The sequence below is a fragment of the Trachurus japonicus genome, chromosome 9 (assembly GCF_045865225.1).
Source record: "Trachurus japonicus isolate A0001 chromosome 9, Traja_1.0".
In the NCBI taxonomy this organism is placed as follows: domain Eukaryota; kingdom Metazoa; phylum Chordata; class Actinopteri; order Carangiformes; family Carangidae; genus Trachurus; species Trachurus japonicus.
The window spans coordinates 29,229,483-29,257,282 of record NC_140915.1 but is presented as its reverse complement, the minus strand read 5'-3'; the positions used below and the strand labels follow the sequence as shown (position 1 = coordinate 29,257,282).

The window sequence follows — 27,800 nt, the reverse complement described above, 5'->3', positions numbered from 1 at the left end:
AAAAGACACTCTGTTGCCCTTAGAAAGAGAAAAAAGGGAGGGAGAGAGAGAGAGGAGTAGCAGTGGTTCCCTCCTTCTTTTTCATTCACTTCCTCTCTCCCTCTGCACTGAGGAGACCTCACTGCTCAGCCCGGGCTCGCCTGTAAGTACTGCACAGCTTGTGCTGCCACTTCACACCATGACTATAGAGCAAAGGTTCATATCACAAGGAAATACAGCTTCAGAGTTGAAAAGATGTTTTCCCAGACACTGTGCTTGTCATGTGACTGACTTTCTACTTCTATTTGTATTTGTTAGTTTGGAATTTTGAGTTTTGAGTTACATTTTTAATTGGGATTGCCTCAGACACATATCTGAGCATCATGTTGTTGGTGTTATGCTTGACCACTGGATTTTTTTCTGTCACTGGAAACCACTGTGACAAACACGTTAGGGCTGTTTATCTTCGATCTGTCACAGTGGTGGCAGTTTGTTTTCTCTCACAACGCTGTTGAGCAACAGTTGAGCAGGTACATGGGACAAGGCAAATATGAAGAAGACTTGACTTCAGTCAGACACCAAATATTTTATTGTGTGTGGTTCAAAAGTACTTTATTATCAGCCTGAATCTCCCTGTTGTGGCTTTAGTTGTTGTGGTAGTCTAAGGCATTTCAGCGTGTTTACATTTTTACATTATAAATATACTCGTTAATCTTTTTTTTTTCTTTCACTGACACAAAACGTCTCATCAGAAGAATCGTTACAACAGTAGATCCCATGAAGATTTATGACTGTCCTAACAACGTTTGTCCTCGTCGGCCAACAGTAAAAATCTGAGTCCTGGGTCGTGCACGACTCAGAAAAATGTTGTTTACCAGCAAAATAAACCCTGATGCTCTTTTGTTTGTTCTCAGAGACATTCCTCAATCCCAACCTCAGAGATCAACCTGTGGTAGAAGTGACACGTGCAAGTATTGTATGATGTCCAGTGCACATTGTCTGTCCTCTGTAGTGATGTTTGCTCACTCCAATCTCCTCGGTTATATCTTTCTATTTGCCAAGTTTCACCCTGTGTGTTTCACAGACTTGCTGTATCCTGAGAGAGCTGGTAGTTTAATAACAAGCCTTGGGCTGTAGTAATTAAGTGATATAGGTTTGTGTTGCATAACAGCTTTATGTCATGGTTTATTCACTCGCTGGAATCCACGGCTCTCCAGCTCTTTAATGAGCTTCTGTAGTAACATACCACTCAGTGTGAGAGGCCTTTACAGCATGGTAAAGTTGTACCGGAGTCCATTCATCTCAGACGCAGAGAGGTACAACACCATCTTCCCTCCTGTCCTGACAATGTTTCTCTGTGTTAAAAGGGGGGAAATGGGTGAAGCCCTGTGTTTGTTTAGTGAAAAGACAAAGTGAACAAGGATCCAGTGTGGGAGAGGTGTTGAGTCCCAGGCCAAAGCTGCAATCACCTCTTGCGTGATTACCTCATTTGGCTGCAGAGTGACAGGGTGTCAGATGTGGTCACAGCGGGGTGAAAGTCTGCTCCAGCGGGACACAGATTACCAAAAGGAGCCTCTGCCTGGAGCCTGGAGCCTGGAGCCGGTCCTGCCCTGCCCGGCCTGCCCTCCAGGTTCAGCGGCTCAACCGTTTGGCAAAAACAAGCCTATGGAGAGAACAGGCTCTGTAAGTGGATATCTGCCCTTCTCTACCAAGCCAGACCGCTGAATTATTAAAAAAGAGCTGAGTCCTTCCATTTCAAGTTGGAATTGACACACACACACAGACACATACTTTGAAACAAATGGATAAACCACTAACTACACCATGTTTCATGTTATTCTCCGCCCAGTCTTCATTTTATTGCCAGAAACGCTTGATGTGTATGACTAAGAAAGTTGATTGCACGCGTGAGCAGGTGACTGGCTCACTCACCTGCAACGTGGACCTGGTTACAGAGTCTACCTGTAGCTGCTGCAGACTCGGTGCCAGAACAAGTCTGTCAGCAGGTTAGATTTCAGGTTTCACAGTTTTTTGTCTTCATTGGCAAGAGGCGCAGACAAACTGGAAATCCTGGTTTTTTTATTTGGTCAAGATTTGTATGCAAGAACAACAGCGGTATTTAAGAATGTGTTTCATTCCTTTTTGAAAGTTTTTTGGCTCTGAGCTCTGACCAACCAACCACCCAACTGGAATTTGACTGACTTATCAGTGCAAATACCGCATCTCCTACTTTGAATAATTTGCAGTTAAAAGTGCAAAACATGTTTCAGTCGCTTGTTGTTTATTTCAGCCATGGCATTCTCTATAGAGTCTTTCTGGTGTGGGTGTGTGATCATGGGAGAGAAGTCAGCAGGACTTTGTGCTGTCAGTGGTTGACTGCATGTAGTAGAGTAATGACTCCGAAATGCTTCCAGAGCCACTGGAACAGAAAGAGCTCCTATTCTGTCTTCATGCCTTCAGCTAGGCAGAGACCTGGCCTTTCCACACACACTGACATACACACACACACACACACACACACACAGGGTGAATAAGCACATAAAAGGAGTGGGAGACACGGGGGAGATAAAGTCAGGAGGGGGTGCCATGCACTGGTCAGTATCTGGGTGGTGGAGGTGATGAACTATTTGCGTTCCCCTTTGGTTAACCCTGTGCTGTGAAATATCACCTTATCGCAACAATAGCGCCGCTTCACTTGAAGGAGGTGCCCTGGACTGACAAGCCAAGAAGCAGGGTGGCTTTTGAACGGGGGCCTGAAGTTGGTTGCTATGGTGATGCCTGTCAACCGGGAAGTCCTCTGCACGGAGGCAGGCAGAGCAAGGGCTGGGAGAGACAGAGACAGAGAGAGAGGGAGAGAGGGAGAGGGAGAGAGTTTGTGTGTCCTGGCTAGTTTCATGTGGGAGAGGGAGCAGGGCAGGTCGACAGCGTGCTGCGGGACAGAACAGAGTGAGGTGCTGAGCTGCCACTGTGAAAGGTGAGTGCACTCTTTCCCATGGGAACGCAGGTTTCAGTCATCATAAACATGGTGACTGTATGGATACGTATGTGCTCAGCTGTTTTGCGGGAGTGTTTTGTAAAGAGTGAGTAACCTGTCACCTCCCAGGTTTACACGCTTACATGCTTACTCCACAGGATTAGTGCTGCAGACTTGGGCAGGACCACAGTGTCTTAAAAAACAGAGACTCATGCTTTTTTGCAATGGACAACAAGTTGACCCATGTGATGTGTGTGTAGTTTTGATGTTGAGACAGACCTGTGGGAGAGCAGCTGTGAGTTACAGCTGGAGCGCGGAGAGAGGGCACCGTGGGCAGTGTTTCCCAACATGCCAGCCCTTATTGCAGCTATTACGCCTAATGGCCCCAGGACCGTCCAGGCATCACTGGAGGCTCCCCTTACTGTCAGGGTGATTTCCACAGCCAGCTCTGATCCCCTTTGTGATATTACTGAGGGGTCGAGCTGCCAGCGCTCATATCCACAGGCTACACTCAGCTTTGAAGATGCAGAATGACAGGCATGATGAGGATTTGTGACATTTTTTCCCCCTCTGGTGTGTTATTTTTCCTCAGGATTTTACTTTAACATGCTGACGCAAACAGGGGAAGTGGAGAAGTATCTTCAATGATATATTGTCTGTTTGTTTTTTATGAGCAAATCTGATAAAACTGCACAGTACTTCAGTTCAGCGTTGTGCTCTTCTCAGAGAGAGAGAGGCTGTGATTTACTGCTGAGCAGATCTTCCCGGGAACACAATGCCACCTCATTGACAAGAAGCACACAGCCCTGACTCCTCCTGTTGCTCAGACTGGAGGAGCACCATACAAGGAGGTAAAATACCTCCCTCTTGATAAATGTGTGTATCCCCCAATAACTGCATATCATAAACTTGCAGCCCCAGGACCTTGTATGGACTGCGTCTGCACATCTGCTAAGTTGCAGAGGGGCAAGTGTGGCTGTGCTATCAACCTCACAGGACCTCTAACATCTTTCACATAACTCCAGAGTGACTCATGTAATGTGTTTAGAAATAAATGGCTGCTTTATTTATTCACAAAATGTGCTTGTAATTACTTTTCATTGCTTTTTAAGGCAGAATTACTTCAGTTTTTTTTTCTTGTTATGTAACTTGCTGACCAGCAGTAACTTAGTGTTCGTGCAAATCGGTGATAAGACTTTACCCTGCCGTCTGTCACGTTGTTAACAGGAACTAACCTCTCCATTTGGAGATCAGAGTCTGTTTTGCAGATTATTTCTTACATATGTTTAATCATAACTGTACTACAGGTCAGCGCTCAACCAAACAAAATGACCACCTTAAGCAAATATTGAGCTCATATGTTTCATTCATATTAATGGATTGGACCCGTTCAACAGACTCTGTGTGACAGTTTCCACCTTATGGAGTCAATGATTAACATTTCTGCTTAGCACCCAGCACTAGTGGCAGCGGATAACACCTCTGGTAATAAATGGAGAATAACTCATAAGTGCCACTTCTATTTGTTTTATTTAAAGTCCACTGTCTCTGCTCATTATGCCAAGATATTCTGTGATGCCACTTGCTTGTGCAGCAGATGATTTATGGACAACACGATTCCACCTCTGACCACAAATCATTAGTTTCCTGACCCAACAGATTACAGGGGTTATATGGATCAGTGCTGTGACAGTTATTCATTAGGGTATGTGTGGTCACCTTGACAGCATTACTCCTAGTGAGAACAATGCAAGTAGCTCTGCGTGTGTTGGAGAAGGTCATCATAGGTCAGGGTCTTCTCAGAAAGACCTCGTCTCATCCTTCTGTGGAAAAGTGACAAGTGTGATGACTAATTAGTCCAGAGAGATGTTGACCTCATAGCAAGTTTTCTGTGTCTAAGTCGATCCTGCTGCAGTGCTGAATGGCAGTTATATAGTCAACTATGTATTCACACATTTGTAAGTCTGTTGTGTTACTATTGCATTATTATTGTGCATCTGTTCCCTGCTGTTGCAACCTCCCATTGTGATTCTCAGGAATCACAGGGGTGTGGTGAGGTTCACTGACCTTGAAGCTGCTGAGTAGGTCTGCTCTGGCTCAGCAACTTCACATAATAGTCTGGTTCCTCATCCGCTCCTTTCAGATAAAAAAAGGGAGAAGAAAACAAAATCTTCATGCCAAATTTAGTTTTTTGAACTATGTCACAACACAGTTGTTTAATTTTACATAGCTGACGGAGCTGAGCACACTTCTGTTTCCAGGGTTCGTTTACAGAGATGAACATCTGGTCCAGTGCTCCAAGAGACCGGATGAGTTTCCTGGGAACAGAGTCAGAGATTTCCATACCAAAATCCCTTGATTCTCATTTAGTAAATCCTTGGTTACCCTGACCAAATGTAAAGTAAGAGTAGGATGCTACAGAAGAAGAAAATGTGTTTTTAGTGAGCTGGATGTTCAAAATACTGGTGTTGTGAGGGCATGTCTAAAGTAGGACATCACTTCATCTTCATCTGGAGATGCACGTGGGCCTTTTATGGCTCTGTTTTCCTTCCATAACTGATCCAGTGGTGATTATGGACCTCTCACCTAGGGGGGTTTGTCTTGTAAATACATGGGCTATAACCTCCACATTTTTCAGAGCGATAGCATCAAGGTACTCACACATTGCCAATTTTAAAACCCAGTCTACACGAGAAAGCTTATAGCTGCCTCCGCTGTTGAGTCTCAGTAATTACATAAGAATGCACTGGGCGTTCAGACCAAACCCAGAGAGAGCCAGACTTCTGGACAGGGATTTTCTTCCTAGATATCAACACTGATTTCTCCTTATTAGGCAGGATTGTGTTTGGTGCTCTCAAACAGGGAATGCACTTGGGTATTTCTCTGTTGGATTTTTGCTCCCCAGAGAAATGAGATGCAGAGACACTGTTATGACATGAGCTTACTCATCCGGATGCTACGTCAGTGACGCATGGGTTTCAGCTTTTAGGCTGGACGGAGCCCCAGAAATAGAGATAATAAAATAGTGAAAACAAACGTCCTCAGTATTACTTCTAATATAAATTTTTATAGGAACAATAATTCAATCCTATAGAGAAAGAGCCTGGAAGAAATTTTAGAGGTAAGAGTGTAATGATATGGTATTGAGAGCATTATGGGATATGTTGGGGCTGGTGTTTTTTTAATATTGACCCGTATTAGAGATTAAAAGGCAGGTAATCTCATTCACTGGTGCTTTAGTCTTTTGTGGAACTTACTATAACATGGTAAATCAGTGGAGTGCTCCTTTAAATCTCATTCATAAATTTGTTTGTAAATTTCATGTAACCATGCCAACACCGACCTATATCACAAACAGATCTGCTGTTGATACTCAAATGGTAGCAATGTAGCAGTGAAAAAGCAACTTTTTGTTTCTTGAATTAAATGGGCATGTGTGGGAAATAGTAGTTCTTTAAAATGATAGTGAATTCCTCACCTAGACATTCGGTCATCAGTGTGATGGGGCCCTAATGGTGGGCAGCAGCCTGCACAAGCGAGGTATGAATGGACAAGTCATTTTTTACAATGCTGCTTGTTTGAGTGTTGCTCATCGTTGGACAGATAATCAGCTGTCTGTGACTGCTTTGGGTGGCGATAGGTCGTTTGTCATGGCTGAGCTGTAACGGTATTGTCGTAGACACAATCCTCCAATTCCCATATTTTTCCTGTTATGTAACAGCTTTTACTGGGAGATGATGACTCAGATCAAATGACATCGTTGTCTGGAAACTGGAACATTGATTCTATCCCCGTACGTGCTCTGCTGTTTCTTAACCCTGACACAGAGACTCTGAGTGAGTATAGTTTCTAGTTCTTCACCACAGTGATTATAGACTCTAATACTCAACTGCAAATGCCACATGGAAAACTCATCAGTGCGTTGGGCTGCTCTCAGCCAGTATATAGTCCACTATTGGTTGTTACTTTCTTTGCCACAGAGCCATAGATTGCTCTAGAACATAAATAATAGTTCAATCCTTATATTAAAGCTAATGTTTGCTTCAACAGATAAGATGTTTACTTGTGTCTTGATGCGTAAGAATAAGAATCATTGAGCAACTTGCTTCTGCAGAGGCCATGGTCGGAGGGATTTGGGCTGTGCACTGGCTTTGGTTTCTTCTCCTACACTGTTATTATGGCTCATTTAGCTACTGCTGTTCAGAGGTGCCTGTCTCTTGGAGGAGCGGAAACAGCCTCCCCCTCATTCTCCCCATGCCTTTGATGTTGAAACACCAGGCTTGGACTTTTTCTGAGGTGCGACCGATTAGGAGCTGGTCTCCATCACCAGTAGCTGACCGTCTCCATCATCCAGTCCCCTCAAGTCCAGCTGATTACAACACTGTATAAATGGGAAGAGTGAGGCAGTAATGTGAGTCACACTTATTGTTTTGGGTGGGTTTTTCCGTAGTAACAGGGAAAAAAGTGGGTGACGCTAACTTTCCCTCTCTGGAATAGCAGTGGGATGGGATAATGGAACAGTTGTCAGGTCTGCCTGAATGTAAGACGAGATTTATGACAGAGAGGCTTTGTAGAGCCCCACGCAGCTGATGAGACAAGGGACAAGATAGACAAGACAGAAAAAAAAATTGGATACAATCTTGCGATCGTTCAGTTCTCACAGATACTGTAATTCAAAATATATCTGTTATTAATAAATGTACAACTCATAAAGGTTTTTTCTCATTCATTTGTAGTCCTGAACAACATCAACATAGTTATCAACTATGCTCCAGTTGCTCTTGGGCTATAGTCCCAAACAAGTTCAAACGTGACTCACAGTCCTTTGCGAATTTCCTGTCTCTCTCATTCTGTCCCTATGACAAAGGCCATAAAAGCCCTAAAAATATCTATTAAAAAAAAGAAAGAAATTTGCTTGTAGGAAATATTTCAATATCACAGTGATTTTCCTCTGTAACATTACTCCAGGATGTCACTTTATATATTTATCCACATAGTGGAGCAATGAACTGACAATCTGATGAGCAGCCATTTGATTTGAAGTACAGAATCTAAACCAAAACACAAAACATTACTCTTGATCCAACAACGCTCTGTTATCAGGGTTCTCGCTTTAAGAAATATAGCACGGCTGATATTATTGCTAGGGCTCTTCTGGAAAATAGTTAAATTAAAATTTCATGTGTAAATGTTTGTGTTTTGTGTGTCTTTGCAGATACGTGTTGATGCTGGGTAAACAAGTTTGGTTTCCATCACAGAAGGACCATAACAGATCACATGCAGTCTCAGGTAAAGCTGTTTTTTTAATTATGCTAAATGTTGACATTTTCAATCTTTGAACAAAACCCACTGTCTTGAATTAACACATCTAAATCCAGGAGCAACATGCAAGTGTCACGCTAAAGTCAGCCCAGGGCAGGCTAGTGTCAAAACAACATGCCTTTGGTACAGATGACAGTTTTACCATTAGCCACTGTAGATGAGAGGCACGAGGGGGCTTTCCCATGACCCCCATGACCCTACGACAACCGCACAGAGTGACCAAAGCACCTGATTGAAATACGCAGCGTTCCAATAGAAGAGCTAGACTGGTCATCATGAGCGGGAGGTGGTGTAAAAAGATCACTATGGAAACCACTAGACTATTGCTAACCCTGCTGGTCTTTGAGGTTGACATCAACGACCCTTTCCCAACCTCACTGGCCTCAGCTCCGCCCTCTGGCTGGAGAATAGGGAAGCCTGGTGAATAGGGAGTTAATGGGCTCATAATGGTCCTCTCCTGTTTCAGTGCCCCCACTCTGCACCTTGAATAAGGCCTCTCTGTGGTTGTGGCAAGAGAGATGATGAAGAGGGTGGAACACCACTTCCCACTGGTCCCGCTTTAAATAAATTAGGGGCCTTTTCATCTGAGGCTCCCCCACAGAGTCCAGTTATTCTCCGGAGAATAGCCGGGCCGCTAACAAGTTCACATGACCTCCCAATAGACAACAGTGTTTACCCAGGGCCAGCAGGAGGACATGACAGGAGCAAAGTTCGTGCATTGTTTGTATTCATCTATATTTCTCATTTCCTCTACGTTTAGCAACTTGCGGATGCAGTTGGCAACACAAATGGCTCCCGGATTATCTTCTCTGGGGAGTCTGGAGATTATTCAGGGCAGAGGATACTAACATCTCCAGAGATGACCCATGAGGTTGTCATCTCCCCTGGACTCCCGACCCCTCCTCTGAGTCCTTTTCGCTCTGCAAGGCTGCCATCTGGAGAGTTCAAGGTATGCACATAAATATCCTGGAGGCTGTTAATAACAATACTGAGGGGGAGTGGATGAAATTCAGTAAACAAGTGCTCCTCCCTGTGGGCCTATGAAGAATGACAGACTATACATCCAGTCATGCGCGTTATGTTTTGCAGCCATCACTGTTGTAGGTTTCACTCACATTACACTGAGATATTTAAAATCACTCTGTCTTTCTTCAGGTTTCAGAGGTGAATGGAAGTGGCCCGACAACTCTCAGCTTTGGATCGTATTATGGCCCCTCACAGTCATATGGTAAGGATTTACATCAGAGGATGGAGACAATTAGAAAAGGCAACATGTTCTTAAAAACCTGAACAGAGTTTAAATTTAGTTTAATTTGTTAGCTTGTCTACTTTAGCTGAAATCAACTTGTCAATAATAAAACAATATGATTATTTAAATGGCGTTGTTGTGCCTTAGGTGGACTGTCCAATGGTGTCCAGGCCTGTGCCACTTTACCACGCAGCTGGACTCCCACCAGGGAGGAGAGGCTCATCAAGTTCTCTGGAATTGGTCCAGTGGATGAAACTGGGATGCCCATTGCCTCCCGATCCGTAAGATTAAAAAGCACTTCCTAATATCACACACAAGGTTGAGTTGCTTTTCTCAAAACCTTTTATTCCAACAGCTTTGTTTACTTTATGCACCTTCCCTCTCTTCTTATACCAGAGTGTGAACAAGCCCAGAGACTGGTACAAGAGCATGTTCAGACAGATTCACAAGAAGCCAGAAGGTAAGGACTTCCCCCCTCCTCCTTCTCCTCCTCCACCTCCTCCTCCTCCTCCTCTTCTCACACACTCAGGTCCAGAGTGAATTCCTCTCTGTGCGCGTCAGCTACTACCGAGGGGATCCAGCAAACAGATTATTGCATAGGCAAAATAAGACACGATGAAAGAGCCCATATGTCTTACATCATTTGGTTTTATTAGCTCTGACTATAATCCCACTTCTTATCTTAGCCCCTCCCAGATCTCTCTCTCCATTTGTCTCTATTACGTGTTGCGTAATGGAGACACATTCCCTGTTATTTGTATGGTTAATGGCACTGCCGCAGCACAGAGGTGGTTTTAGTGGATTACATTGGATCAGCTCTGTTTCAGAGGAATGTTTGAAACTCTCCCCCTCTGTGATTTGTCTTCTCAAACGAGTTTGGATTTCAAAGCACTGAGAATCTCTGCTGCAGTGTAACTTATCACGTGAACATACAACTTATTGAGTTTGATGACATCTGAAGATGCTGTGGGAAACCTTTTTCCTCTGACATAGTTTAAGGTGGTTAGAAATGGCTCCACATTGACCAGCCATAACATGACATATATCATCCAGATAACATACATACATCACTCTGGATTTACTTAAGAATGTAGAATACTCTGTCCTGCACAAACACTGTAACAATGAGTGCAGTCTCACTATGAGACAAATCCATGCATATTGTAGGATTTATTTAATAATGCACTAGAAATGTATAGCTATGGTATTGTTATTGATTTATCTATGTAAAACACCCATCTTTTATGTATGTATTTATGTATCTCTTTTGTACTTGTTTACCAGAACTTGAGTCAGAGGACTCAGAGCGTTGGTCAGCTGAACGTAAGTGACTCCACATTGTTGTCCTGTCCATAGATACATCATTAATTCATACTTAAGACTGACCAGATCATCTGATGTGCAGGGCTCAAGTTGTCTGCCACCATAGAAGACAGTAATGACAAGAATCTCTTCAGACTGACACCGTATGGAGCTCTACCAGACTGGTGAGTTTACATTGATTTGATTTAAGTGCTTCAAGGTCACGGGGTTGGCTGAGTGTATCCCAGAACGTGCTGGAAAGTACACAGGCAATTTTCCAGTCCATCACATGGTACATACAGACAGAGTGGAAATCACTTACTTTCACACCTTAGGGCAGTTTGTTAAAGTCTGCAGTCAACGGGAGCTGCATCTCTTTTTCACTGTGGTGTGAAAATCAAACCTAAAGGCCAATAACGTGACACAAGACGGCCCAGAAACAAAAGTCACACTTAAAGCTAGAGAGACAGAATTGGAAACTTTACTTTACTTACTTTATTTGTTTATTTGACTGGGACATCGCACATCAATGTACATATAAGAAACATGTAAATGTGCCGGATTATAGCATCGATGCTAATTTCCATCCGGAGTCCCAGGACATGGGCAAGCACATTTTTTGCATCTTGCCCAGAAATGCAGTAGATTCTCAGCAGTACTTTAAATATGTCTAAATGTGTACTGCCAGCAGCAAATTAGCTTAGCTTATCTTAGCTTAGTTTAGCACAAAAACTGGAAACAGGTAGAAACAGTTAGTCTGGATTTACGCGTAACCTCTCCATACCTCCGGAGACCTTGGATTTAGAATTTCAGATGTTTAGTAAGAGCAGAGATTTAACAGTATACTTATGTTTGTGTATGTAATATTGATCTCTTTCATCTACTGATGGTAGATTATGCACCACTCCTGTATATTTATTTTCCACATCAGATAACATCTGTAGGTGACGTCTTCACCTGAATACCAACCAAAACTAAGGCCAAGAGCAGTGGAGGGAAAACTTGTGGGAGAGACAAGTTTGGATTTGTTTCTACAGGCACTCACAATGAAGCCATGATTAAGTAGTTGTCCATGGTGTGTGTGTGTGTGTGTGTGTGTGTGTGTGTGTCTGGGTATGTGTGTGTATTGGGGTGTTGTGTTTCAGGAGGGAGGATGTAGATAAGCTGTCGGACCCGGGAAAACAGCCCCCTCAACCCAAGAGCATATTCGACTTTGAGCCCGGAAGGAGCACCACCTCAGAGAGCCACAGCCAGGTACGACTTCACATGCCGCCACGGTTTAAAAATAAGATCTGGTATCACTGAAAAAAGTAAGTGTTTCTGCACGATTATGTAGATTTGTTCAACACTGTTGCAAGCTCCAGTCACAGGGATTCTTTCCGCTCAAGAACAGGTTTGAGGATGGGCACCTTTTCTTTAAGGATTACAGTCTGAGTCCTCATATTTCATCTTCTCACGCAAGGTGTCTGATAACTTGTGAGTGTGGTCATTCACCAGTGTATCAGCTGCTTCCCACCACATGTGCTCATTCCTCCTTTTATTCTTTCATTCATTGATATTTTTAGACAAGAAGATACATTATCCAAGTGTTTCTATCAGGTATTGTATTGAATGTCTGATTTACAAGCTGGTGAGGTTGACACTTTGACTCATACAGTATTTGTTTACCATTGGGGTTGTGATTCATTGTGCTGCTGCAATTGAGTGTGCACCCGTTTGTATGTGTCTCTGTGTTCAAATACCCCTGGTGAGTTCCAGAGCGGCGTCTCTACAGTGTTTTGAATGGATCTTGCAACATTGTCCCAGATCTGGTGCATATTGTGCCATGTGTCTGTGCTTGTGAAGAAAAGGAATCTTTGTTTCCACTCCCCCACGGGAGCGGAGGTGTCTTGTGATCCGTATTATGGTGTTAACCTCTTGTGGTGTATAATGGCTCACAGCATGGAGACTTAATTCATTTCCTCTTTATGACAGCGGCCCAATGTTCTATCCCCTCGATGGCGTTTAGAAAATCCGTGTACAGACCATATCAGGTGTTGTGCTGCTTCACAGTGATATTATAATGATTGCAGCGAGGATGACGTCCAATTGAGGAGTAGTTTTTGGCGCTCGGAGGGACACATTCAGCCAAGGTTTTACAGAAAAAATCAGGAAATTGAGCAGGGTGTCTGTGGATCTCGCCAGCACAGCCTTTTAAAGTAATACTTGATAGAGTCAGCTGCTTGTACTCATGTTCATTTTCTGAGGCTGAAAGCAGTATTGGCTGCCTAGTTAAAATAAGCTCTCTAAACTATGGATGTTTCCTTATGGCTCTGTTGGCAACTGGACATCCAGCATGTGCCCAAATCCCTCTTTCTGAAGGAAAGTTACAAAACTTTCACCGCTTGAAATTTGATTTCTGAAATTTGAATAAAAATAGCCTACATACAGTACTGACCTTTACAGCTCTTTAGGTGGAATTTATTTGAACATTTAACATACAGTTTCAATTCATAGAACAGCTACAGCATGTTTTAAAGTGCACATGAAGGACATTACACATGGCAGCATGATTATTTCCCTGTAAGCACCAATAAAACCATAAAAACACAACTTAATCTGTTTAATATTTATTGATATGGAACATGAGGGCAGATTAATAATGAATATGTCCCTATATAGAGCTGAAGATACAACATTAAATTATAGCTGCTGCGCAGCGATGGGTCGGGTCCGGGCTACTTTTGGGCAAATTTAGGCAATTCTGAGCAACAAACAGGAGAATAGGAAGACAAGACAGTTGTCCTTATAATGTCCAATTTGCATCAGTTGAGGATTGAACCCACAACCTCGGGAACCAAAGACCGTTGTCTATCGCACTGAGCTAATTGACAAATTGCATTCAACAGTGGCTTCACAAATTGAGTAAGCCATTCACTGTCGTGTAGGCAGAAAAAGAAAAATCCGTTTTTGAGGTAAAATAATGATATGTATTTGTCAAACATCTACTATGAGTCTAAGATATTAGGAGCCTTCGCACATGGTCCAGTCCAAGCTATTTGGATTTTTAAATTTAGAAGCTTGCTGTGATGCCACCATTAGGACAATTGTCTTGTGTTTCGTGTTGAGAACATTTGACATTTTGATCTGTCATCATCACCCTGGCTGGGTCTTGAACTCACAACCTCTGACACCAAGAACCAGCGCTTAACTCAGTGAGCTAATTATCTGGAAGTGAGACATGGTGTGTGTCTTCTCAAATAGACTCAGGGAGTCAGTGTCCGGGCAGCAGTTGTGAACGCAGATTTCTGTTATCTAAACAAAAATCTGTTAATACATAAATTGCATTTAGACAGCAAAATAGCTTGAGGACATCTGCCATTTCGAACTGTCATCATCATCATCTTCACCCTCGCTGGGTCTCGAACTCACAATCTCTGACACCAAGAACCAGCTCCTAACTCGCTGAGCTAATTAGCTGGTGGTGAGACCTGCTGTGTAGCTTCATTTATCCACTCAGGTGAGCCAGTGCCCGGGCAGCTGTTGTGATGAAATGGTCAAAATGTCAATAATTCAGTCATCTAAACAAAAATCTGATAATACATAAATTGCATCTTGACAGCATGGAAATGTTGGTGATTTGTTTTTAATGATAAGTGTTTTGCTTCATAAGAGAAAATATGATGTTTATAAATTCCAGTCTCACATTGACTACAGTTGTTCCCATGAGAGCAGAATTCAAAATGTTCTAGAAAATTCAGTTTTTGAATTAAAATTCTCATATTTGCCAAACTTCATCAACCATGACTCCAGAATATTCTCATTTTTTTTCAGGAAGTTTGAAAATGTATTTAGCAAGAATTTGATGGTATATGTTTATAGTACTGTTTACAGTCAAACATTTTCATGCACTGTAGGCTCAATTTTTGCTTAATCAAAAATCCGAGAAACAAGTTTTGTGGAGGACAGTCTGGAGATGCTCTGTAGCAAGTTTGGTGTCAATTGAGCAAAAATTGTGGGAGGAGATACATTTTAAAAGTTTTACAGTTATTGAAAAAAACAGAGTGATGGACTTCATAATTTGTAATAAGTTTAAGTTGACAAAAGTTTCAGCAGTATTGAGGCGACATTGTGGTGAAGTTTCAACACTGTAGCATCTACCGTTGGTTTGGTAGGAATTTTTAAAGTTTTTAAATTTAAACGCTTATTGTGCCCCCCCTGGGAGGGGGGGGCACATGTCCTTGGAGTTGAGTGAATCTGGCATGGGACTGAACCTTTGTGCAAAGTTTGGTGAGTTTTCGCCCATGGGAAGTATGACTTCCTTGGAAGAAGAAGAAAGAAAGAAAGAAGAAGAAGAAGAATTCCTAGGAATACAATAGTGTCCTGGCAGCTGCGCTGCCCGGACCCTAACAAGACATTATATGAAGTAGCTGATGTTGGTGTAAACCCCCATTTGTATTATATATAATCAGTCCTTATGGATGCCTGCTATCTGTGGCCCAAGGATAGTTTTCCACTTTTCCTGGTTGCTAATTCGGCCTTGATGCATGTATTTTTAAACAAGTTAAGTTTTGTTTACTTGTTCAGTTTAGTAACTACAAACAGTTTTATGACAACCTCTGTTCACTGTATTTTTTTTCTGTCCTTAGACTTATTTGTCTCCGAAGAAACAGCCTGAGAAACCAAAGTCACCTTCAGTTGAGGTGAGCAGCTTTGACACAACTTTCTGTATTTGCTCTACCAAGATATTGCCGTTTTTGTCCACTAAAAGGGGGGGGACAAAAGTCACACTGTGAATTGTTGTTTTAATTTTGCCCTTCCAACTCCATCGCTGGCTCAGGCCAGTCTGGTCTCTGAGCTGAGTCGGTTTGAGGCTGAGCTGGACTCGGAGATCCAGGGTCTGGAGAGGAGACTTTCCCAGAAGAAGCAGCAGCGACGAGGCCGGGGTGAGGTACTGAGGCCCCCTCCTGACTCTCTCTGCTGCAGCATCCCCCCCTCGCCACCAATCTAGTAGAATCCCACCCTCACCCTTACTCCCCTCACTCCCAGTGAAGGTTGTGAGTCTCAGTGAGATCCCCCTGCTTGTCTAGCTTTGGCCACGTGTTTGTTTTTTTGAGTTTTGTTTTCCTCTGTGGCCTGGATGACAGCCTTGAAATCACCTGCCTGCCTTGCATTTGGATTGAGCTGCTCTGTTAATTTACCTGCCTGCAAATTCCCTGCACCCACCTCAGCTGTGTAGCTCTGGCTGCCAAAAAATGAAGAACTTCTGAAATCAAATTTCTTCAAATTGTAATTTTGATAACTCCCCTTTGCAATCCCTCAGTGCTTCTTTTAGAGAGCGACTTTGTTGTAACCTTGGCAAAACAAAAAAATGTTGTGGATTCTTGTGCTGTTCCCGTTTCTGGTGTGATTAAATCAGCTTTGTAGGCTGTAATCTGACTGAAATCACAGTCAGCCCAGACAGATCATGAGTGGTGCTGTGTGTAGGCAGGGGAGGATAGGACCCAGGGGAGTTTTTTGCTCCTTTGGGAGTGGTCAGCACCTCAACTTTGTCTGAGTTGTTGTGAGATTTCCTCCTAGCAGTGAGATACAGAAGGCTGTGTTTAATGCTCACTCTGCTTGCAGGAGGCCAGTGGCAAGGCTCCAGTAACTGCTCCAAGGACTGGAACCGCAAACTACAGGTCAGTGGCACCAGAACTTAAGAGGGTGATATGGATGTATCATTACTCCACATGATTTCCAGCAGCTTATAATGGCATATTTATTGACTTTTTAACCATATTTTTACGATTTAGAATTCTGTTTTTTTTTTTTGTTGTTGTTGTTTTTTTACAATAGATCTAAAAAAGACCAATGATAAATGTTTTCTCTGTATTATGGCATAATTGATACTTATGACATGACAGAAATCAGTGATTAAACAAATACTAAGATTTCACTTAAATGTAGCATTGTGCTCAACGTGTACAGATGTTCTTACACATACCAATAAAAGAGTTTAAATTAGATTCAGGGCTTTTAGCACCAACAATAAATACGAGGTGTTTTCTTGAACTTTCTTGCTTTTTAAATACTTTTTTGCACAATTTAGATGGAGATGTTAGAAAAAACATAACACAGTCAACTAACACATAACAGACCTCCTCTGAGCCCAACACTCCCACCTCCTCATCCACTTTGATGTTACTTCATCGAGTGGGAGTATATCTGCCCATTGTTTCCTGCTGGTTTAAGAAACCGAGCACTGTGATTGGACGGTGCAATGACACTTTGCAGGGTACCTGTTAGTCGATCACCTGACTCGCTGAGCTCGACACTCTGTTAGGAAACTGGTGAACTTTAACAAGCTCAAGTACAGTATTTGTAACCTCAAACAGCAGTCAGCATTCCACATTTCTCACCATGTGTGTGATGCATTCTTGGTGGATTCTCGCTGTTGTTTGCTAAGTTGACTTCATGGGTTGTGACCTTTTCTGCGTGGCTGGGCTAAGTGCCCTTTTATGTATAGAAAGAGTTTGTTGCTGGGAACACATGAATGGAAAATTTACAGCAGCAAGGCACTGACCGTTTTATTTTAGTTTATTCTTCTACTTTCCTGTTTCTCAAACAAACTGTTTGTCCATTGGGCACCCAGCTGCAAACCATGGAATAAAGCACAACGCGGTCTGCAAACATGCAAATTGTTGCCAAACAGGAAGATTTGGGTTCTGGATTAATTCTTAACCCAGAAACAACCAGGCTCACTCTTGTGAATAGAGTTTCAGTGGTGTAAGGCTAATTTAACATCCATCAGTAAACCATATTGTCAATTCAAGGATGACTCATCCAGTTCCATCTTGCGTGTTTTTAGCTGTTTGATTATTTGTCTCATCTCTGTCCAGAAACAAGCAGCTGTAAACAGATGTGCTGCACAATAAATCAGCAGGAAACCCCCCCACAGACACATACACTTTTCCTCTGTGTGTGTGTGTGTGTGTGTGTGTCTTTTGATGTGATTAGAAATCATTCACCCTTATTGGAAGTGACAGTAATATAAACATTCAAAGATAATATTTTCTTCTCATTTTCAGCAATTTTACAGCATCAAAGCAGCCTGTCCATCGTCCAGCTGGCACATCACTGGCTTCCGTTCCCACATATGGTAAACATGGAGTTTCTTCCATTTTTCCCCCCAAAGCCCAGACATACTGTGATATTCCCACCACTTCTGCCTTGACTTTGGTTATGATTTTGCTAAGAGTTTTAGTAGTTTATAGTCTACAATCAGAAGTGTCCATAAGTTTCTTGAACCCAATGACCAAACAAAAGATCCATGCACTTTCAGTTAGCATGCCATCATTTAATCAGGCTGCATATATTTGATGAAAGCTTTTAGTAATCTAATGTATTCTGATGGTCTCATGATTCCCTCCCATTGCCTCTGCTGTCTCTTTGTCGCTTTGGCATTTTAGTTGAGGCTAATGTGAACATGGAAACTTGTGTAGTTTTTCCCCCCTATAGAAACAGAAGGTGCTGTGGATGGGTGGGGAGGAAGGCCACAAAAATAGGAAGTGGAACTCGGAAGACCTGATTAAAGATTAGCTTTACTCGATTGTTTTTCCTGGAAGTTCAAGCTCCTTTTTGAACTTATGTACTGCAGCTGTGATTGCTTTTTCATACCAACACATTCAACAACATTCGCTGAACAAAGCTGCATGTCTCACACAGCTTACACACTATTGTGCCCTCACTTTGCTCAACAGTAGAACGTCTCTCCCCTGCAAATGAAATCATGGAGCTCCCACCCAAGAAAGAGGAGAAAAAGGTAAGTTTTTCTTGTTATCTAAAAGGATTGGCAAATCTGTCAAATAACCATTTTGCTAAGTGGTGATTTGAAGTTGTGGCATTTTGTTTTTGTGATCTGAACAGATTCAGAATTCTTCATATGATTATGGCATTTGAACAAATCTTCCAACAAAACACTGAATGACCTGTTTGTTTTTCCAGATGAAAGCAGCGCGAGCCAAGTTCAATTTCCAGGCTCAGTCACCCAAGTGAGTTAGCTGACGTAATAAATAAGCCATTTCCTTTCTTGCACACTCATTTACATTTCTGAGAGAAAACGTTAAATTATGGTCACATCAGATTTACACCACTGGATTAAGTCCAAATCATAACTTCTCTTGTTCTTTACTTCAGGGAGCTTCCACTGCAGAAAGGCGACATTGTTTACATCCACAGGCAAGTCGATGGCAACTGGTTTGAAGGGGAACATCATGGAAGAGCTGGCATTTTCCCTACATCTTATGTTGAGGTGAATTTCTTCAAGCCTCTCATTTATCTGTCATGTGCTTATTATCTAAGACCATGTGACTAAAAACTTTTTCCGTTGTTAATAGATTCTGGCGCCTACAGAGAAGCCAACACCTATAAAGTCTCCCACTCTACAGGTGTTGGATTATGGGGAAGCTGTGGCTCTGTACAACTTTAACGGCGACTTACCTGTCGAACTCTCCTTTCGTAAAGTGAGTAACCCTCTCATTCATTTCACATAGTGTGTCACTGATATATACAAGAGAGGATCTTTGTGTAAACAAACAGCCTGAGCTAAAAACTGGATGAAGATTTCTTCCCTCGCCAGTAACGCCCTTTCTTTTAGCTGGTTAGCTTGGTTTAACACAAGGATTTGACACAGCTGGCTTGTCTCTGTGAAGGATAAAACTGCAACACAAACATTCACTTAGTCTTAAAGATGAACTGATGATTTGGTGGACAAAGGTCAAAGTTTGAGGCCATTGTGACCTCTCAAAATGTGTTTTTGACCTTGACTCAGTCCAAAAGGTCAAAGGTCAACTTCACTGTGACTTCACATCTGGGCAGACATGGTTGTAAATTGCCCCTTGAGTGGTTAGCGGAGGGATACGTCCATGAGGCAATCATTTTCATTGCAATAGATTTAAAAGCTGACATGCTTTACAGAGAGAGCCTGGCTATAGCTGTTTCCTTTCTTTATGCTAAGTTAAGTTAAGCAGTTGCTGCCCCTGGTCTGATTTACTGACATGAAATGGGCATCAGTTGTCATCTGCTCCTCTAACTCTTGCTAACAAAAGAAAAACAAACAATATTTCCCAAAATGCTCCACTATTTATTGATTGTTCTTTTTAGTTGTTTGAGCTGCGATAAGCCAACAGACTGCTGGCTGTAGCTTCATATTTCAGTACAGACATGACCTTATTCATCTTCTTCTGCATTTTCTTGTAATCATCTGTAATATATAATAACACTACTTATTACTTTTTTTTTTTTTTTTTTTTTGACCCAAACCAAAATAGGGAATTTAAATCAGGGAACGATGTTACATTTAGTAGGTTTGTTATTTACGATGATGATTCTACCACAGAATGTGTATTTTAAATATACATCAGTATTAATTCTTATTGTACAATGTAGACGTGGATATTTTTCTGTAATATCTTCTGTTTCAAATTCTGTTTTATTTTTTCCTCAGGGTGAGGTGATCAGTGTGACCAGGCGTGTCGATGATAAGTGGTTGGAGGGGAGGATCTCAGGGACCAGCCGGAGCGGCATCTTCCCTGTCAATTATGTCCAGGTCAACAAGCTGCCTCGCACCAAATACTCCACGGACGACTACACGCCTGGCCCCATGTCGCCCATCTCCCCTGGACCTCAGAGTCCAGGACGTCCAGCCCACTCTCCCTGTCCACGTTCACCATTCACCCCCACCTCCCTCAGCCCCAAACCTGAGCACTCCCCTCTGAAGCCGTCTTCACCTGTACCTTATGGCGGCTCAGCTTCACAGTCACGCTCCCCCACCCAAACACCTGCACCCAAAGAAATGGCCTATCAGTGGCCCCACAGCACCTCCAAAACTGCTTCAACCACCAACCAGAACAGCCACTGGGCTGGGACACACTCAGCTAACCAGAGCTCCTCACCTACAGCCATTTCACCCTCCATTCAGTCGTCAGCGTCTGCACACAGAGCAGGAGCTACCACAGCCAACACTCCCAGATACACTGACCCATCGCAGGTCTGCTCTCACCGCCTCCCCGAGAAAGTCTCTGCACTAGAACCGTGGTCTTACTGTTTATGTTGACAGGAATGTGGCACATCCCTATTTATTTCATAATGCCTGACATATTGTGGTTTCCATTTTTTTAGGGTGCCATACCAAGCCAGGCTACTCCGCCTAATGCACACGCCAACTCCCTGAAGCAAACAAACATCCTAAACAACCCTGTTTCAACAGCAGTGCAACGTCAGCCGTACGTCTCGAGATGAAATTGTTTCTGGTTATTGAAATTGTTGTGGTGCAAACCAAGTGTTGATGCCTTGGCGAATTTGTGGCTCAGACCAGTTGTTTGTCTGTTTTTGTGTTTTCAATTCTAGATATAAAGCTGTTTACAACTACAAACCCCAGAATTCAGATGAGTTGGAGCTCAGAGAAGGAGACATTGTACAAGTGATGGAGAAATGTGATGATGGCTGGTTTGTAGGTAAGGAATGAAGAAATTTAATTCAGGGTTTTTGACTTTCACAATTTATTCCCTTGTGTAGTGAAGTGGGATAATTAAAAACATGTAATTATGGGCACCATAAGCCTCCAAAACTCTTCTAAAATATATTCTATCATTTCATGTTTCTGTGATGGTGTTGATTCACAACAGACTCCCATATGAAGTTTGGGAATTTGTAATGGTTTTTTTGTGATTTTATTCAGGTTTTCTCTTTAATTTGTTTCTTCTGTTATACCATTGAGGTATCAATTGGGACAATAAAGCAAGTTCAGTATGGATTATTTGCAAAAGTTATTAAATTAGATATTAAATATAGTTTCATAGAAATTTAAAGAAAAAGAAAAAAAAAGAACATGTTTGAGACACTGAATTTTTTTTTTCATTGTAATCGGTATTAAAATATTTTACAGTGTTAGTTCGCCCTCTAGTGGACATTTTGAAACATTACAGGTGTGATTGGCATACACTGTTTTAGATGGAGGATACAGGCCTCAGTTATTATGATTTGTTTATTGTTTGTGTTGTGTGATCACAGCTGTGTCTCTGCTCTTTTTAGGTACGTCAGAACGGACTCGTGCTTTTGGGACTTTTCCCGGGAATTATGTGGCACCAGTTTGACTTCCTCACAACTTGCCTGCCCACATCCATCTGAACTCTTAAGAGTCCAACTTATCACTTCACTTCACTCCAACAGATCCTGCTTTTGTCACCCCAGCGTTTCTTCACCACACTCCCAAATCTGGTTTAGTCAGACCTGCATGTTCACTCCTTTTCCCAGAACAGAGGTGAAGGCAGGGACAATTGTGTGGTTTCTCACCTCCCTGCATGAGTGTGTGTATGCGTGTGTGCGGGCGTATGTGTGTGTGTGTGTTGAACTGAAGCTTGGAGAGTGTTTTCACTCACACCACTTAAGAGGAACGGATGAATGCTGATGATACTGTTTCAAATGCGAAGAATGGTCTTTTTTGTTCCACAACTATTTGCAGCTGCAGGAAATTTGCATTCCTTCCCACTGACAACCACTGTTCCCTCTGAGGTCCTGATACAGTATGACGCTGCATTCGGCTTTTTGTCACCACAGTGCCATCACAAACCACTGCTGAGAATTTTGAATGAGGGTGGCACATTTTTCTGACATTTTGTTGGATTATTAATTTTTTCCTTCAAATATCTCCCCCAGATTTCCTGTCAGATCTCTGAATAGACCCCTGGGCAAGTTTTCGGAAACAACATGAACGTCTGTAGATATGTGGTTTGGGTAAAGCACAGTAAGGGCTCAGAAAGGTTCCCAAGTTATAGCCTTCTACAAGGCTTTGCAGAGGAGCAAGTATAATTAATTTGTGTAATGGTATGTAATGGCTTTGACATAAGCCATGGAGTGAAATGCCGAAGGTGAAAGTAAAGAAGAGGCAGATAATGTTGCTGAAATGAATTGTTAAATCTCTGTGTTGAATAGCTCAAAGTTAAATCAAAGTAATGCCTCCACAGCAAATGGTTGAGTGAAATTCTGAAGTAGGAAATGTGTATGTGCCAAATCAAACATTTCATAACATTTCTCTTTTATGCAATCCCCACAATCCAAGCTCACTTTATTTCTGCCATGTTTGTTACTACTGTTTTTACAATGTTTTCTCTGCTTTGGGAGTTAATAATATCTCTATGAAAACAGTATTGAGAAAAACACTTATGTTTGTGCCAGCTCTGATGAGTGGGATGTTTGCAAGTCTAATTAGAAATCCTCATCATGAAGTCATTTTGCTATTTTATATGATATATTCATAATTTCACTGTAAAAATGAATCATATTAAATAGACACAGGAAATGATTGTACAGACTGTAACCTTTTATCAAATGGAAAGTATAATATATATTTGCTTATAAAACAATGTATCTCATATGTATGGTACGCACTTTTTTTCTAAAAGCAATTAGACATTACAGAGTGAGACTGAAAGGAGTTTGTGTACTTGTGTTTTTTTCCCGTCTTAATTCAACAACATTTAAGAAAGGTGTGAAGCAAATTATCAGGAAGGACCAGGAAATGTAACATACATCATTAAATATACAAATATCCTATAGAATAAAAGTGGTAACCAAAATTAAATCAAAATACTTTAACACAAAATTGTGAAAATACAATAAATGAAATGGTTGCACTTGCACCAGCATTGTTATTGAAATCCATTCTTCCCACTATCTGTACTATAGAATAATAATGTGAGTGTATGTTGGCGGGTATAATATTTCCAACGGTTAGTCAGCAATGTGCTTTGTCCACCAATACTGCTTATTTTGTCACACCTTTGTTGTTTATGTAAAAAATATATATATATAAATTTTAACTTTATCTGTCCTCAGCGCAATGAACCTGGCTCATCCAGATGTTGTTTTGCATACTTAAGATGTTGCCTTATGTGATGCAGTCACAGGTATGACTGATGATCCTGCTCCATGTATAGACCCTGTTTGTGCATTAATAAGAAATAGCAATAGCCTATATTGCCATTCTAGCAGCTAAACCTCCCTGCAGCTCCTTTGCCGTCAAAAGAGATGTATAACTGATGCACACGAGTATCTAAAAGGTTTCTTGATCTGCCACATCTTCACAACCTCAACAGTTCCTGTCATTACTTTACAACATTTTGGACAGTAAAAATGTTTATCTTGTAGGAATCAGTTTCACGTTCTGGCAAACAGTCACTAGTTTAGAGGTCCCATGGTTGCTGAAGTGTTACAAGTTTTGAAGAGTCAGAGAATTTATCAAACTCTAAAGAATGTGATGAGTGGAAGGTTCCCAGTGGCAGTTCAAGTCCTAACGAGTCACTCAAGGCCTAAAGGGTTAATGAAGTTCATTGTGTAGAAGTAATAGGTCCAACACCTTTGTAAGATCACTGTGGATTTCTTTGGTCATTAAGTTAAAAAAAAAATTGAGTACACTTCTAAAAAAAAAAAAAAAAAGGAAAAAAAAGGTTAATGCCAATGTCCGTCAACTGGCACTAGGGGAGACAACTTAGTCTCAGCTCATAACTTGCAGAGTGTTTATGGTAGGGCTCTCAACTTTAGTACCCTCATTTGTCCACTAGAAATAGCAGTGTCTTAAACTTCTTAAACTATATATAGAATTCACTTTGATGTCAAATGCAAGGAGTGCCACTGTTACGACCTACCCCACTACCAGGGTAGGTTGTAACAGAACCTGGGGTAAATTCTAACAGTGAGATTAAAAACTAAAAACTGAGACCACAAAATATGCATCTATGTAAGTTTATTGTGCATTTTCCAACACTAAAGCATCTTCCTATGGTTCAGTATCGACAAAAAGAACCCATGATGGCTAAATGAAGAACAGTGTCAGTGGTGTGTATCCTTAGAAAGCTGGCTTAAAGAACATATTCTGTTCTACCAGTGAATGGTGTAGCCGGAGGTTGGAAGCAGCCAATAATCCATGTAAAATTCCAGGAAAGATGGATGACACTTAATAAAACAACAAAGATAAAAGGTGTTAGAACCATCCCCACCCCTGTCAGCCTTTGGTTGACTGGCTGTACCAGCATGGTGGTTTGAAATAAACCTTAAACACAATAACACAAACACAATGACTCACATTTTACCTAAGAACCATCTCAAAATCGTTATCAACGGTATCAATACTAGTCAAAATTTAGTCTTGGTACAAAAGATTAGTTCCTTACCTAAAAATAAATAAATACGTTTTTTGGCTGTAAAACCAACACACTTCTTCATTCACATGCAATGTCAGGGAGTGAGTGGGTACACATAATATTGATCATAACTCTAATGTTATCCCTTGTTGGTGAAAGTGATGCTGTTATAACCATCCCCGTCTCCCCTATTTATTTTCTCTTTAAAACCCATGGAAACCAACAATCTGCAGCAACCTCTGCTCACATAGGGTATCCGTGTACATAAGCTTGACATAATCCAGTATAAAAACCAACCATCTAATCAGTGAAACTATTTACACCTGCGTCACCAGTGAGGGCTCATAACCAGCTGCGCACGTGCTGCTCTGCCTGACTTCACCAGCAGATGGCACGCGGACTCAAATGGCAGCCACGGTGTGACTTTGGATAAATGGCTCAATTATCACCGCGGCACCCTCCTCCCCTCCTCCCCTCCCCTCACCTCCCCTCTGAGGCGACACGCCCCGGTTTGCTGCCTGGGTCTAAACCTTTATTTTGGCAACAGCACATGGCATCGCGAGCTCGCCCCTGTGATTCCTCTGCGCGCGCAGCCACAGGTGGCGTAAGTGCGTGCCACCTAAACATCTGAAGCAGAAGAGACAAGGGACTACTGCTGCTTCATCACATCCTCAGTGCTCCTGTACTGACGGAGACTTCTCCTACAGCTGCTTTCTGCTTTCGGAGGCGGACTTGAGCCAGGTTGAGGTGAACCGGGACCTGGTGTGTGCTCAGGGTTTTGTCGAGGACCGCACTAAGTTTTAAACAGGTGGAGAAGGCGCCTGAAATCACACTAAGGTAAGTGAACACAGCATTGATAAAAGTGTCAAACAAGTAACTTTTATAATGTTGTTTTTATGGCAGCTGCTGTGTTTACTATTTGTTTAGACACATATCTGTTCATGCAGTGTGGGAACTGAAGAGGAGGCGATGAAGCTTGGCTAAATGTTGATTGATGGCGAGTTATGTACGCAGTTCATGAGTGCAGCATCCACATACCGTATGGGCTGTTTTGGCTAATCATGCATGGTTTAAGCTGAAATTGAAAGTCAGTCTAATTGAGTAGAAAAACTTCAGCCCACACAGAGTGCAGGTTTCCAGCTCCTACTGCGTGGACCCTGACCCTCCATCCTGTTACAGCCTCTGTATTCATGGGAGCAGGGATGGTTTATTTTGCACATGGAGCAGTCAGAGTGATTTGTGGAGGGCCTGGACCAGGTGCAGCCTCAAGAAACTTGAAGTCAGTATTTATGTCACATTATCCAGTTATCTTTTCTCTCCTCCACTGAGGGTAATGGCTGTTACTCAGCAGACTTCAAATTCTAGCCAGGTCTGAAGTGCTGTAACTCCAACCCTCTGAGTCCCTTTTTAAATTAGCTAACCGTGGCTGGTTCTCCTGCACACTTAATCAAGTGTTAAGAAACAAACAGACCTGGATTGTGAGCTCAGCAGGTGGGTAACTACTTGAGCTGTCTCATGTGTAATCCAGAACAGTCCCGGTGAAACCCTTATGTTCCCAAACCCCCCATCGCCTGCTGTTTGTGTAACTTCTCCATTGTGCCTGTGCCTGAAGTGCCTTTCATGTGTGTGCTCTGCCTACCTACCCTCCTCTCACTTTAGATTGTGTTGGTTTCCTGATGGCTTTGCTTTTTTGTGTGTGTGTGTGTGAGAGAGAGAGAGAGGGAGAGAGCGGGAGAACACTATGTTGTTGCTCAGACAGGATAAAGCCATCCAGGAACCAAAAACACACCACTGTAATTTTGCTGCAAAGCAGTGGCTTTTGAGAAAACAGGGAAATGGCCAGCTGGTTACCTTCTAACTCGGAGAAATGTTTGTTTTTACAATTGCACTGAGGTTGAAGCAAAAGAACATTTTAGTCTTCTTCTGAGTTTTCCTGAATCTTACTATGTCTTCAGTTCAGTTCAGGGCCTTTAACAGGCAGCTTTACCGTGTGATGAACATGTGCACAGTTATGCAGGAAGTCAGTATAATCAGTTAAATGCATGATGAAAGGGATTTTTTTTTGGCTCCTGTCTCACAGAAGTGTGGTTTTCGGTTTTAGCTGAGGCAGAGGCTTTGCAGGATCGGTTTGACTGTCATTTCTTTAACATCACACCAGTTTTTGTAGAAGCAGCAGCTTGTGTGAGAGAGGATGCCAGTTTCTCACTAAGCATCAGTTTCTCACAGAGGTGCATGATCACACCATGTATTTTGAGAGGGTGCATCTAATGAACAGAGTGGTGCTTGGTTGCGCGCCTTTTTGTGAGGAGAGCCCAATGGTGCGTGCAGAGGATGTGGTGAACTGTCCTGATTGCCAAGCAGCAGAGTGTGCAGTCTGTTCAGTGTGAACAGCAGTAACATGATCTCCAGATGATGATGATGATGATGCAGAGGGAGATAAGTGGAGACAGTACCACTGTGTCTTTGTCTTGTTAACAACTAAACTTCACAGTAAACACAAACCAGTCCACTCAAGCAGCATAGTGATAAGGGGATTTCAGAAACTGATGTGAAATCATCTCTTTATAGTGTAGTAGTTAAGATTATGTAACATTTTATGACTACATTACATCATGGAGCTGGACAGGAACATGAATCCTAAGTTTTTCCTCTGAAAAGGGAGTGACCACAAATATTACAGGTATGGCTCAGCCTTTGATTATTAGCTGAAGTGGCTATATCCAACAGTGCAGAAACTCACCTACCAACACCCCTTTGACATCATGTGTTATTGTTTGATATGTTCTCATCTCCCTAGTGACTGCTGTTATATCCA

General features: G+C 42.1%; 2 protein-coding genes across 18 annotated transcripts in view; both read left to right on the top strand.

Moving 5' to 3' along the window:
* On the top strand, window positions 1-23,280 carry sorbs3 (sorbin and SH3 domain containing 3). 14 transcript variants are annotated; one of them, XM_085787210.1, is made up of 23 exons: window positions 2,868-2,953; window positions 3,684-3,804; window positions 6,675-6,746; window positions 8,169-8,242; window positions 9,036-9,224; window positions 9,431-9,503; window positions 9,672-9,805; window positions 9,921-9,984; window positions 10,809-10,847; window positions 10,930-11,011; window positions 11,972-12,080; window positions 15,455-15,508; window positions 15,646-15,756; window positions 16,431-16,486; window positions 17,876-17,946; window positions 18,548-18,609; window positions 18,792-18,838; window positions 18,984-19,098; window positions 19,184-19,309; window positions 20,293-20,835; window positions 20,967-21,070; window positions 21,195-21,301; window positions 21,879-23,280. In XM_085787210.1, the coding sequence occupies exons 4-23, from the start codon at window positions 8,231-8,233 to the stop codon at window positions 21,938-21,940; spliced, it is 2,160 nt and encodes a 719-aa protein (XP_085643336.1). In that variant the 5' UTR covers window positions 2,868-2,953; window positions 3,684-3,804; window positions 6,675-6,746; window positions 8,169-8,230; the 3' UTR covers window positions 21,941-23,280. The 14 variants fall into 14 exon arrangements, with proteins under 14 accessions (XP_085643339.1, XP_085643341.1, XP_085643334.1 ...); XM_085787207.1 differs by lacking the exon at window positions 6,675-6,746; XM_085787213.1 differs by lacking the exons at window positions 2,868-2,953; window positions 3,684-3,804; window positions 6,675-6,746 and adding an exon at window positions 1-142 and having other exon boundaries at window positions 18,551-18,609; window positions 22,503-23,280.
* Window positions 23,281-25,498: 2,218 nt separating this feature from the next.
* The window catches only part of pdlim2 (PDZ and LIM domain 2 (mystique)), a 33,785-nt gene continuing 31,483 nt past the window's right edge, over window positions 25,499-27,800 (top strand). The window contains exon 1 of one of the 4 annotated variants that reach the window (XM_085787251.1): window positions 25,499-25,822. Coding sequence is in view for 2 of the 4 variants with exons in the window: in XM_085787249.1 (XP_085643375.1) it covers window position 25,847 (1 nt within the window). In the remaining 2 variants the exon portion in view is untranslated. Of the gene's footprint in view, window positions 25,848-27,800 lie in introns of all 4 variants that reach the window. The other 3 variants (XM_085787252.1, XM_085787249.1, XM_085787248.1) reach the window with 3 other exon arrangements.

Excerpts from the sequence above, each read along its gene's own strand:
- sorbs3 (XM_085787208.1), top strand. Across the intron at positions 9,504-9,671 it reads TGGCCCCTCACAGTCATATG|GTGGACTGTCCAATGGTGTC; the intron begins GTAAGGATTTAC and ends GTTGTGCCTTAG. Across the intron at positions 19,310-20,292 it reads TCGAACTCTCCTTTCGTAAA|GGTGAGGTGATCAGTGTGAC; the intron begins GTGAGTAACCCT and ends TTTTTTCCTCAG.